At 38.9% G+C, this 13,562-nt stretch overlaps 1 protein-coding gene across 1 annotated transcript in view; it reads right to left on the bottom strand.

The window, feature by feature from the left end:
• Nucleotides 1–6,556: 6,556 nt before the first annotated feature.
• LOC101854413 overlaps nucleotides 6,557–13,562 on the bottom strand; it is a 34,217-nt gene continuing 27,211 nt past the window's right edge. Inside the window, exons 8-11 of the mRNA XM_005098934.3 lie at nucleotides 10,933–11,068; nucleotides 9,800–9,943; nucleotides 9,054–9,145; nucleotides 6,557–7,158 (exon numbers count right to left, since the gene is read on the bottom strand). Of these exons, the coding sequence (XP_005098991.1) occupies nucleotides 6,948–7,158; nucleotides 9,054–9,145; nucleotides 9,800–9,943; nucleotides 10,933–11,068 (583 nt within the window). The 3' untranslated portion in view covers nucleotides 6,557–6,947. The remainder of the gene's footprint in view (nucleotides 7,159–9,053; nucleotides 9,146–9,799; nucleotides 9,944–10,932; nucleotides 11,069–13,562) is intronic.

Here is a 13,562-nt window from a genome sequence, read left to right as displayed (position 1 = left end):
CAAAGATTGCTTTCTTGACCTACAATTGAAAATAACTTATCATGTGGTAATGAAGTGGGAAATGAGAAAGAGTCTTGGTCTTTCATCCGAGCCACTTTTTAATGCGTGTTGCTCACCTTTTTCAAATGGCAATATCTCACAGACTATCAAATATTTTTTAATTCTGTAAACGGTACTAGTCTATGACTAAACAAGTTGTGTGTGAAATATTACGGCGATTGAAGTTGGTTTAGCATTTTTTTCTGATTTTACAAAAACACTTTAAACCACTTGGCACAGCCAGTAGACAGGGTCCTTGACCCCAGGGCTGAGTGAATTAAAGGCTTTAAAGTTATAACTCCTCCAGAAGACTGAGATTAGGTCAAGTCAAATACCCGGTAATATCCCACATCTGGAAATATCATGAAGTGAGAACAAGAAATGCTCTTCACAGCCTGGTGAGTGGTGATCTTAGAAAAACCTCATGCACATAAACATATATTACAACAAACATGAGATTAACATGTTAGCAAAGCAGGTAAAAGGTCCTCATTATCTCTTGTAAATAACTGCACACTTTGAAAAAGGAGGTGGAAGAGAAAGAAAAACAATAATAATAATAATAATAATAATAATAATAATAATAATAATAATAATAATAAAAATAAACAGAAATTTCCTTCATCATAATATACAGAAACGAATTACACAAAAATGGAACATCATGTTTTTTTCCCCATTACCAGTCAAGCATACGTAGAACAAAGAAAAAGATTCATCTGCAAGCTTTTAGAATAAAAAAAAGAGATGGAGTTGCCGTCTCAACATGGAATGTTATTTTTAAGCTGTACCACTTGGTACTTGGTTCTTCTAAAAGAAACCAAACTGAGAGGATACATTCTTACACAAATCATGCCTATTTATTTCCTGATCAAATATACGCCTCGTGTTTTCAAATGCCACATAGTAACTTCAGTTGCAACATTGTAACTTCAAAAGCCACACACTAGTTTTTGGGCAGTAGTGATCTTAAAAACCAACGATTCTTCAAAACACATATTTACATATTGTGACATGTCGCTTCCTCAGAATTACAAAGTTCTATTTGACATTTTTTGCCATTTTGAGGTCAGAAACCAAACATTCTGTCTGTTCTATAAATTTCGGAGTCATTATCAAGATATACAAAGAATTATATTGTTCTATCCGAATACCAGGAGATCTTTTCAGAATTATGAAGTTCTATCAGCAAGAGAAGAATGTGGTTACGATATGTTTGAATCAAGCGCTCATCTGTGTTGGGTCATGTAAAGTTATTGCTATCATCTTAAAGTTGAACCAAGGGCACCGTTTCAACCTCTGATCAAAAATCTGTTCCGCGCGCGGGGCCGACTCGGTTCGGCAGGGCACCTTCTTATCTATCGGGAATTTTTTAAAAATACGACGCTTTATTAAAATCAAATTGGTACACATGAAAGCAGAAACAATAACCTTTACAAACATGTATAACTTCCCCGGTATAGTAGTAAATGTATTTAATGAATTTGATGTAAAGGCCGATGCAGGCAGTTTGACCTAGTTTTCAGTACCTGCTCTTCCAGCGATGAAAACCCCTACTTAAAGTTTGTGGTTGGTGAAACAATACGCATCTATCTTGAATAGAAGTCAAGATATTCGCGATTGAAGAAGGCGGGGGTTATCTGCTGTCAGAGGTAAAACTAGCGAGAAAATGGATAACTAAATAGAAAAATGAGAGAAGACAATACCAAAGTACACATAAATTAAATACACCAGCTATTTTTAGGGATAATGCGGCTTAGGCCCCAACGATTACTATACTATACTACCCTACTATCCTACAATCCTACCCATACTCCTACTCCTAACTCATACTCATATATAAAGTTACTACAGGTATTTCATTGTTCTAGTGGCCAAACCCGGAGATTCCCTATTTTGCAGATAGAACTTTGTAATTTTGAGCTCAGCACGTTTTGTTGAAAATTACAAGTTTCTCTTTGCAAACGGAATACTCTACATCTGAAAAGAATAACAGTCAAAATGACTTAAAACCACCAGTTACAACTCAATTTGCATAATGTTACATAAATACCTTAGAAAATTAGTACATTCGAAAAAGCTTGACCATGTGAAACTCAAAATTTTCAACTTCGATTTTCTCAAAACTAGGAACTGTGCAGATAGAACTTTGTAATTCTGAGGTAGTGATGTGCAAATGGGTGTAAATATTATGAAAAGCTAGACAACACATTCCATAGCAAAATACAGACTTCAACAAAGGTTAGGGACCACTTGCAAACACTCTCCTTCTCTTTCTTCTGGCGCTGTGGCGTCATAAACGGTCAGCGATGCCGACAGCATGCAGGAACTCAACATTTGCGCGGGGGTCCTTAAAAAGTGCTGAAAGTGGGTTACTGAAATGTCCCAGCAGCTGGCAAACACTCTGAGTGGTCTTCTTGGGTCGACCAGCGCGTGGGCGTTTTTGGACTGATCCAGTGGCGTGATAGTTCTGCCTCAGGCGGACAATGACAGAGTATGAAACTGCAAGCCTTCTGGCAACTTCTCGGGCTCCAACTCCATCTATGCCATAGCTCTGGCCCGATCAAAGTCTCTCAGCTTTCGTCTTGGTGGTATGTTGATGCGATACCGGATTTTGTGCAAACGGAGGCTTATATTGCCACCAAAGTGAGCACAGGTCGAGACCGTACGTCCGTTTATGATGCGCACAAGAAATTTTAACTGAGGAAAGTCCTTGGTGTCGCACACAAGTCGATATAAAACAGCAAATTTGGCTAAAATCCCCAGAGGATTTCTGTGCTGCCCGTGGAGGTTTTGGTCCTTTAGGAGGCTTTGCAGTACACATTGGTAACCCATTAACACTTTCAGAGCAAAAATGTTGAAACATTCCTTGCTGTCTTTTTTCTGATATTTTTAAAAATTAGGACTGTCTGTCAAAGTTGTCTTTAACTTTTGTTGAAGTCTGTAATATTCAAATTCCTGACAGAAAAATTTTGTATTTTTGTATAATAAAGGAGGACACAAATAATGCCTTGACGGAGTCAAACCTCTTTGAACCAAAATAAGGAATAACCGTAAAGAAATAAAGATATACACACAAATATGATTCAAACAAGCATCACATGTATAAAGGTACAGAACATCTAAGAAACTGGGTCCCACAAATTCAATCAACACACTCTACAATAAGTAAAAATATAGTGCAACATCTTCTTTTGAGCAGGAAAAAAATAAAAGTACAACAAGCATTATTGTTGCAATGAAAATCTTTATCTACAAAAAAACCCAATATAAATGAAATACATCCAGAATTCTACAAAAAGGAATGACTTGTCCATGCAGATAATCAGTTACCTTTTACCGACTTTCGCCTCTACGGATTAGAATTACAAGGGATTTGCTCCAGTTCTTGAAGAATGGATATATATCATCAGCATTAAGCATAATATATATAAATATCATCATCAGCATCAAGTGAAAGATCTGAAACAGATATTGGCAATCATGGTTCTCCATTCATTTCTCCTCTTGGATGCTCTAAAAAATCCTATACGTGAGGCAGTGTGGTGAAATCAGGTGCTCGTCAAAATAATGAAAGTGAAGAAACTGGCGTTTTCCCACAGGTTTGGGGATTTTTATCGAAGCCTTGTTTTTTTGCTCAACGCCTTCCATGTCCATTAAAGAACACATTTCTGTGTGGCTTGTACTGAAAAATGTCAATTAAAAGCATGAAAAAAGTAAATTTCCTGTCTCGACAGACTCTCAAGCTAAGGAAATAACTAAACTTTGGTGGCCATATTCTAGTTAATTTTACCTCAGAGACTAGGTGACCCCCACCTCCTTCAATCCCAAATATCTCAAAATGTACTCAAGGTAAATGGATATTTTGTAAGATGATACCAATAACTCCACATGCCTAAAAATTGATGAGTGCCTGATTCCACCGTGTCGTGACACATACTATCCTAGTGTTTCCCAGTCACCCACCTGTTCTGGTTTTCCAAATAAGTTTCTCTGGGTCTACCCCAGCATCTAAAGCTATTTTTCTTTCACGAGAATGAAGATTCTTTGGATCTTTGAAGGACTATTGATTGATTGACTATATGTTTTATGGCACTATACTATCAACACAATTTGGTCATGTCAGTGTCAAAAACTGAAGTATTATCACTGACTTGTCTATTGATTAAAGAGATAGAAAAGTAGCTGTAAATGCAATGGTGTTGTGTGTTCTATTTAAGGCCTTTTGAGAATAACTCTCGCAGATAGGTTCAGGAATGTCTGCATTTTATTCATTAATTATGTTGGTATGTTTAAAAGGACTGATAAGCAATAGTCAATTTGAGATAATACAAATGATGACATCAGGGTCTTAAGAGTGTCTTGCATAAAAAAGGTGCCATTTGTGCAATTCTTCGGATCTCTAAATATGAAACCTTACATACATTTAGGACTTGGTGGTGCATAGACAATTTGTTGTCAAACAAAACTCGTAAATCTTTGGTCTTTGCTTTAAAAATCACTTCCTCATTTCCAACAACAAGGTAATCAGTTCCATAAAATTGTGTCACCAAAGACTTTGGGTTATAAAAAAATTATTTTGGTCTTATCGTCGTTTTACTTCCGTTTTTTGGATGTCATCCAGGTCTTGGCTTTGTCTACACATTTTGTCATGCTTTGAGCTATGAACACTTGCAGTACTGTCGCCAGGCCATAGTATGCGCCCACTACCACTGGCGACTTTAGACACCGCAGAAACCAGACACACTAAACATAATTCCGATAATTAAACAACGATCGAATGGATGCACGGCACTGGAGTAAACACCAAAGGAAGTCACTCTATATGATAGCTGAAGGGTTGATGAACCTCTATGAATTTTTTAAGCGGGTTTCTTTGCTTACCAAAGTTTTTTTAAATTAAAAAAATTCTACCTCGTTTTCAGTGCTCTAAACTGGTGTGGTACTTGAGGGTTTTTCACTATATGATCCTTCAGTACTGTAAGTGTTAAATCAACATTGCCTGGCTCTGGGGACATATACAGCTGGGTGTTGTCTGCTTACATGAGGTAGGAACTATCGTGACTTCTTATGATGGAACTAAGTGTTGTTATGTCAAAAATGTATAATAGTGGTCCCAACACAGAGCCCTGTGGTACCCCGTAATTTAAGCTATACATAGCTGACTTTTTTCCATTCACTAGAACAAACTGTGAATGTCCAGATAGGTTCGACTTGAACCACCCAAGAACATTACCAGACTACACGGATCCATGCTTTTGCAAATATGCAAGCAAGTTGAGCAAAATTTAATAAATAAAAGGTCAAATTAGAGAATACACAGGAATAAGCTGTCCCCAAATTGGTCACTTTTGAGAGGAAACTTCTGATTTTGTACATTCTGCGCCGAAAAATAGAATTGAATTCTATTTACTAATACCGGTCAGAAGAATTACTATAGAAACACTGTGCGCACTGGGTTAAGACTGGCCCACGCACTCTACCTCACTACTTATGAACGGACAGTGAACGCCAAGTACAAAAGGCTGCCAGCACATCTACCAAACAAAAACGGCAGATGAAGATCAGATCTACTTGCCAGATTTGTCTGACAGAAGAAAAGCTCTGATGAGTTAACACTTGAATGCAGTTGAGTAACCTCTACTTACAGAATACTATTATGCACATACTTGCGGTGGTCTGTCAAAGTGAGCCACTCCCGTGAAAGTGACTGCTTAGGGAGGCTATTTCGGAAAACAGGCACCTCAAACTTCTGCTCTGATACTTATCCTACTCATACAGGCAAAACTTTAGTTTAGGTTCATTAGTAAATCCACAATCTGAGAGGAAAGTTTTATACAATAAAAATTCTATTCTGTTAAAAAAAAATGGGATGTTGTTGAGTAAACACTCTACGTCATAAAGGATGAAGAATCCTAAGTAATACACAATTTATTTTGTAAGGGAAGAGGGCTCCTAAGGGTTAAAAAGAGGGACTTGATAAAAAAAATGCATTCTGTAAGGGAAATTTGGAATCTTACAAAATAAAAGTTCCCTTTTCTAAGAACAATGGGATCTATTGTAAACCAGTATGACAAGCAACAGGATGTGAAATATGGATCTTCCAAGCGAAATCACAGAAGAATTTTATAACACAGCACAGAACAATAACTACCTTGAAAAGAGCATGGGCGTAAATCAAGACTATATATAAACACGCAGGATTACATTTTATAATCTTTCCATTGCTGCACACAGGCGTATCATAGTCCCTCAAACAACAAATTCATTATGTAACAAGGCGTAATTGGAGAACAAAAGGAAAAGAGAGAGAGAGAGAGAGAGAGAGAGAGAGAGAGAGAGAGAGAGAGAGTGAGAGAGAGAGAGAGAGGAGGGAGTGGGAGGGAGAGGGACAGAGAGGGAGGGAGTGACAGAGATAGAGAGAGAGATTAAAGATATTACAGATCTGGGAAGGGGAGAAAGACGGAAAGAGAGATAAATGAAAAAAGAGGAGAAAGATTAAAAAAACAATTTTAAAAATTGAGTTGAGCATATTTTTACTTAGTAATAACAATAGTATTTGAGGAGTTATTGGAAAACGAGCAGGAAGTTGAAAACATTAACATAAAAGCTGGTTCTTAGGCCATTTTCTAAAGGGCACTCTACAGCACCTGACATCACATAAATCTTTGTAATTTTTAATCATAAGCAAGGAAATGAGTTCGTATTGAAAAGATTTTATAATAATATAAATGTACAAAATAACATGCTCAGATATATGACAGAAAAATTGCAAAATAGTTACAATATCAGAGTCGAATTTTCAATCAGTTTAAAGAGTTTTTCTAACACACAAACATACACACATACATACAAAATAATCATAATATAGGTAACTTCAAAGAACATTGTCAACAAAAGCACCTTGCCTACAGTACAGGTGATGACAAACGCACAGTTTTGTCTTCCAATGTCTTATCATTTTCGTCAACAAACCCATTTTCAAGGTGGTACTCCACCAGGTCCTTCAGGCTTTTGCTCTTGTGTTGGGACTTGTACATATAGTAGGAGACAAGTTTGGAGGAAGAACCTTTTTCCGGTGTTTTATGGAACGTGTACGTTTTCACTTTTCCATTATGCCTGAAAGAAAGACATTATTCAAGAGTATGTGTATGATGAAAGTCTTAAGCCTGTTGAAAGAAGAGAAGTTGGTATCGATTACCCTAAACAGAAAATAATAATCAAATCTCTACATAGGGCTGCCCGCTATTCCAGTGTAAGAAAAGTCGTTGTTTGGTGAACAACAGAGGTAAGAATGCTCGCCATTCCCATGTCCTAACCGTTAATTACTGTGAATTTGTACACCCAGTCTCTGGCCCCAGAGGTGATAGATCTATACCACACTTTCAAGATAAAATTTCTTCAACATCAAACTCTTCATCAAGTAGCAAAAAAAAAAAAATCAGAACTGGAATTGTAAAAGACATGCATTGTACTATGGTGTTTTTCCAGCCACAGTTCAAGTCTCCCACAGTGAGTAAGTTCATTTTAAAGCTGTTTCATCAAACAAAACTATTTTTTAAAACTTGTCTTACAAAAACCTGCAATATCTCCACAGGTAGGCCTATTCAAGATATCTGAAAGATTCCAATACCAGCCGATTCCGAACTAAAAAAAACCCCATCTCTGAACTTACCTTTATCTCAATTTTGAAAATTGCCAACATGTGGGCTCTTTTTCTTTTCTCAGACACACATTTTCGCATTCGTCTATAAAACTAAAACCCCGAGAGGGAATACAAGCTGTAGTACAAGAGGAAACAAAACCCTGATTTTACCAATATCCCAGAGCATCTTTTCTGATTGATTGTAAACCATTGCATGTTTTACAATCAGTCCCAATTTACAGCCGCCCCTGCAGGTGGGGGGCCCCATAGTTTTACTATGGTGGAGCAAAGAATAAATCCTGCCGTGATACTGTGTGTCGTAAGAGGTACATAGGTCTGGTCTCCGAAAAAGGGCCAGTTTGCTGACGGTCAACTACCTGACCCTATAAAAACTGAAAGTTACAGAAACACCAACAAACACCCCTTTAATTTTTTATCTTGGGAGACACAGCAGCTTATGCATCAGCAGGCACAATGATGGACAGTGAACAAAGCTGAGAGGACTCTTACGACCTGAAACCTTCTCTATCGAACAAGTCTCTCCAAACTTTGTTGAGGAATGTTCGCACCATCATGTATGAAGCAGGAACATCAAGAGGCAAGCCCAGGATGAGGAAAGGTGGAAAATGTTTGTTCGTGGCCTGTATCCTCATTCAGGGTGAGAAACTCAATGATGATGAAGACAATTTGGATCATGCAAGAGGTGAGCTGCTCCAACACTAGCTGTCAGGGCCAATTCCAACTGACAGCATTCCAGCAAGAAAGCAAAAGAACTCAATGAAACAGACTTCCCCACTGTGAAGAGGCTAACCATTACGCCACAGACTAAAACCAAAGCTTCACAGCGGGCCCCCATTTCAATATTTTGAATAGAAGAAAAAATAAAGTAGGCCTACCCAATAAAAGAATATGACTTTCTAAGGCAGTGCCGAAGCAAGGCTAAATCAGTTTTTTTACTCATGTAACACAGAGAGCTGGTCTCAGCCTTCTGGGCCAAAACTGCAGAATGTAGCATCCAGACTCTTGCCGAAAAGGAAAGCAGGCATCGTGGTGAAATCAGGCGCTCGTCAAAATAATAAAACACAAGAATTCTGTATTTTTCTGCCGATCTGGCAATCACAATTGATTTTTTGTTTTTTTGGTTTAGCACCTTTTATGTCAATTTAAAAACAAATTTACAAACAGATTTTAACTCAAAAGCTTTGGGTAAAGGCACAAAAAAAAGCCTAAGACAAAAGAACACGCTTCAAGATGACACCAGTAACTCCAAATGCCCCAAAACTGACAAGCGCCTGATTCCACCGGGTCGTGACACGTAGCACTTTCTTAGGCAAAGCTAAAGCAACGATAACTCAGCTTTTTTACTCACGTAATACAGAGAGCTGGTCTCTTCCTTCTGGGCCAGAACCAGAGAATGTAGCGACCCGACTCTTGCCGAAAAGGCGACAGGCGCAGCCAGATCTGTGACAAAGAGAGCAAATGTAGAATGGTCTAATACTTTGATATCTGAGACTTTCTTCATTGTAACTAAACATTGTGCTCTTGAAAAGCCTTTTTTTTCTTCAGGAGACAGAACAACCTAATGATTTTTACAATCATGTCCTTTTTTGGTGCTGGATATTGGAAGGTTAGAGATAGAAAATGTGTCAAGATGGTAGTAAATTGTTATGGTTTAAATTTATTTTTTTTAAAGAAAGAAAGAAAAACGAAACAGGAAAATCATTTGGACGTGCATCATGATGACGATGATGATGATGATTGTGGTAGTGATGATAACAACCAAATCGTTGAAAACGATGTAGGCCCTACAGGACACAACCCTCATTCCCAACTCCTTGCGCAGAGTAAGCAAAATTTGGAAAAGGTCGTCATCAGTGTCCCTCACATTTAACAAAGGTATGACGAATTATCATGTTAGGGCAAGACAGTTTCTTTGCTAAAACACCACTTAGCTTATTTAACTTGAACCTCGGTATGACTTTCAAAGTCTTCTTTCTTTCGCATGTAATGAAGTGGTGTATACAGAACCAGTGGCGGATATGTATCAAAATTTAACCTGGGTGCCAAAGCAGTAGCACATTTCATGATAGAGAAAAGTCACAGAGCCAGACTTACGTCCTTTTCCTGAATCTGTTTATGCCAGCCTCTCACGTTTCTCAGGGCAGCTTCTGTTTCCTCCAGCGTGAAATCGAAGGCTGACCCGTGGTGCTGATCGATACGCAGTCGCTGTAGATCTCTTGCCACTACCTCCTTGAGTTTCTACAGGGAACAAAAAAGAAAATATGTCTTCCGTTACCTTGAATGCATGAGGAGGAGGAGAAGGAGGAGGACAACAAGAATTTGTTTTAGTGAGATCTTGTTGGCACTTGCAACACAGTTAGGTCATATAAGTGCCAAAGATTAGAGGTGTTACGAGAGAGTAACAAAAACAAAAAAGGAGGAGAGATAAGTACGATAGATGTTTGAAAAGGAAAGAAGGAGCAAACCACACCAGACCACCCGACAACCAGCCACCAACAAGAATACAGCATTTAAAGAAAAGAAGAACACACCACTAGATGGCATACAGAGCAAAAGACCAAAGACAGACCACACAGTGAAGACCAGTATGATGTTACTGTAGGCTCAGTGACAGCAAGTACCGCCGATACCACAGCTCACATCATCGCTCTGTACAGACACGGCCAGGTATGACTCTCTTAACCTTACAACTATTGGTGTTTATTTACGTCAAAGCTTTTTCTCTGCAATTTCAACAGCTTTTGTTAAATTTAAAGAGAGCAGAAGGCAGGTGGTTGACATGGGCTCTGGTGCGGTTTGCTCTTTCTTTCTTCTCAAACATTTATCGTTCTGATTTCTCCCCCCTTCTTTTTTGTTTGCAGCTTTCTTGAAACACCTCTTATCTTCGCCACTTATATATGATCTTATTGTGTTGTAAGTGCCATTCTGTCTCACTTCTGGCCGATCTTCTCTACCGCAAGCCAGCTGTCTGAGATCTGACTCCAGATTTTGTTCCCAGGTGGATCTCAGCTTTTTGATAGGAAAGAAGGAGCACATCACACCACAGCACCTGCCAACAACCCAAATCAGAAGTTCAGGGCTCAAAGACTTAGATTTTCCCTAAGGAAAAGCTCAAACAAAATTGGGTAAAAAAAAAAAAAAAGAAGCCACCCCTAGCCCCTCCCCCGACAAAAAGGGAGAAGACAAGAGCACAAACACAAACACATGACAATAAGTTTCACAAATACCTTTTCGATTTCATCCTCAGAGACCTTCTTAGTGAGGTGTGCCGGGAGTTTTGAGAGATGGAAGGGGACTGGTGGTGCATGTTCAACCGGCGGCTTGTTTAACTTGGCTGGTGGCTCAGTATCTGTGTACAAGTCTCTGGAATAAGACCAATAGAACATGCAGTCGTTAGTCTCAGGTTGAAATTAAAGTACCCAATCACTCACACAAAATGTTAAGCATTAAAGTAGAAGAAACTTAGAATTGATGGTATCTACTAACTACTATGTAAAAGTTTTTTCTCTGCAATTCTAACAACTTTTGGCAAATTAAAAGAGAGTAAGGGGTGGATGGTTAGCAGGTGCTCTGGAGAGGTTTGCTCCTTCTTTCTTATCAAACATCCATCGGGGGCTCTCGTGGCCTAGAGGTTAAGGTGTTCGCCTCTCATTCAAAGGTCACGGGTTCGAATCCGGGCAGCCACTGAAAAGTTTTCTTCTCTAAAATTATCTCCTTTCACCTTCTTTCCTTCTCTCTTGCAATATTCTGTCGCCTGCTTTCGTCTCCATTTTCTTCCCCCACCCCCTCACGTTCTTTGCCCTCTCCACTGGGCTCCTGATTCTTTCTGCAGCCTTTCTACTGCTACTCCTTGGCTTTTTTTAACTGCCGTCTTTCAGCCACACCCCTGATCTTCTGGTAGGAAAGATCAACACCTAGCCTTCTCGGACAAGGGTGAAAAATCTCGGAGGTCCTGTGTGCAAGTTGCGCACGATAAAGATCCCTCGGTGGTCTAAAATCAACAAGAGTAGGCTTTGGCCGCCACCTGGGCAAAATTCCAAATTTCTTACCAATTGAAAATGTTTGGTGTGTCCTGCGCGCTCATATGACCTTATGCAGTTGCGAGCGCTGTAAAACACTTAACCCCCCCCCCCCCCCCCTAAAAAAAAGAATAAAAAACATTCATCATCCTGATCCCTCCTCCTCCTTTTTTACGTTTGTTACTTTCTTGTAACATCTCTTATCTTCGGCACTTTCATGACCTTATTGTGCTGTTTGTTTTAGTAAAGTTTTACGGCGCTCCCAACGGCATAAGTTCATCTTAGCACAAAGGGGTGGATGTCAATAGAGAAGTCCAAACAGGGAATCAGGCTCACTCTGTTCACCTCTCCAGCCTCAACAGCACAAATTCTGCTCTGACTATCAAGGCACCCCAGAAATAGCAGTTCACAAGAGAGTAACAAACATACAAAAGAAGTAGAGGAAAAAGGATGATAAAAAGCAGCACTTCCTCCTATGTTGTTCCAGCACAGTATGAGCATGACACTGATAAATCATCCTATTTACAATTCTATTGTGCATAAGAACATTAATATCCCCCCTTTGGGAATGACCTAAAGACAATTCAGTCAGTAGCACTGCCCGGGGGGGAGGGGCATTCTGCTGTAAGTGTCCTAGAATTTACAAAAACTAAACGAAGAGCGCAAGGACAGAAGGCATAGCAAGAAAACACAAAATATAAAGCCACTACATATAAAACAGGGAGGGTGTGGCTTATGAAGTGTATTACATCAACCCAGGAGAGAAAACTCCAGTTGCCAGAAGGACTGCAGACTAATACCCCCCCCCCCCCCCCCAACAACCACCAAGGATTAGAAAAACTGTGCCCATTCCATATTGCTATTCAACATTCACGATAGTTGTACTATTCAAAACTATTCGCAGAATGGCAGAGCCAATTTAAATGCCAGGTGATTTTGTCAGAGAGTGGATTTTCGTCTCATTTTTCTTGACACGCAGTAAAATTAGAGTATATTATACAATTAGTAATTGCATATGGCATTTATATACTGCTAAACTCCGATTAAAGAACACAGGCTCTGAGTGCTTTACAAAACAACAGTAACATATAAACAGTACATTGTGTTCTGACTAAAAATCTAGAAAACTGAAATCATTGAAATAAATTCAGCAATAACCTAGTTTGTACTTGATGATTACGAGACAGAGCCATAAGTGGAGTCAACAACAAAAGTTATAAAAATGCTTCTAAAAAGTAATTACTACTTTTCAATATTCACTAGCCACACAATGAATAACTCAATGGCACTTGAGGCTTGAAGCGCAGCAAAATTTGCTCCAAGAAATTTACAGTGAGCTGTCACAATGAGCTCCCCTTCAGCTATTCGACATTCAAAGCGGCATGAATATTGATGTGATGTTATATATTGTGTTACGAATAGTTAGTGAATGTTCAATAGCAGAAGTTGCAGACGGACTTATTACACTCGCAAACTTTATTTCCAACAACATAGATAGTGAATAGTGACATCAAACATAGTACCGAGACAGCGTTACTTAGGGTCTGTACTGATATTTTAAAATATATTGATGAAAAAAAGGTATGTCTTCTTACTCTTTTGGACCTTTCGGCTGCATTCGATACCATTGATCATGGTATTTTACTCGAGAGATTAAATACTACTTTTGGCATAAAGGGTACTGTCCTGCGATGGTTTGAGTCATATTTTAAGGATCGAACACAAGCAGTTGTGGTTGGAAACACGTGTTCTAATAATGTTTTGCTTAGATGTGGTGTTCCTCAGGGGTCTGTTCTTGGACCTGTCTTGTTTACAATGTATACACAACCTATTGCTGA

Source organism: Aplysia californica, unplaced genomic scaffold (genome assembly GCF_000002075.1).
Source record: "Aplysia californica isolate F4 #8 unplaced genomic scaffold, AplCal3.0 scaffold00197, whole genome shotgun sequence".
In the NCBI taxonomy this organism is placed as follows: Eukaryota; Metazoa; Mollusca; class Gastropoda; order Aplysiida; family Aplysiidae; genus Aplysia; species Aplysia californica.
Note: the sequence above shows the minus strand (reverse complement) of the source record. Positions and strands in the feature narration are given on the sequence as shown.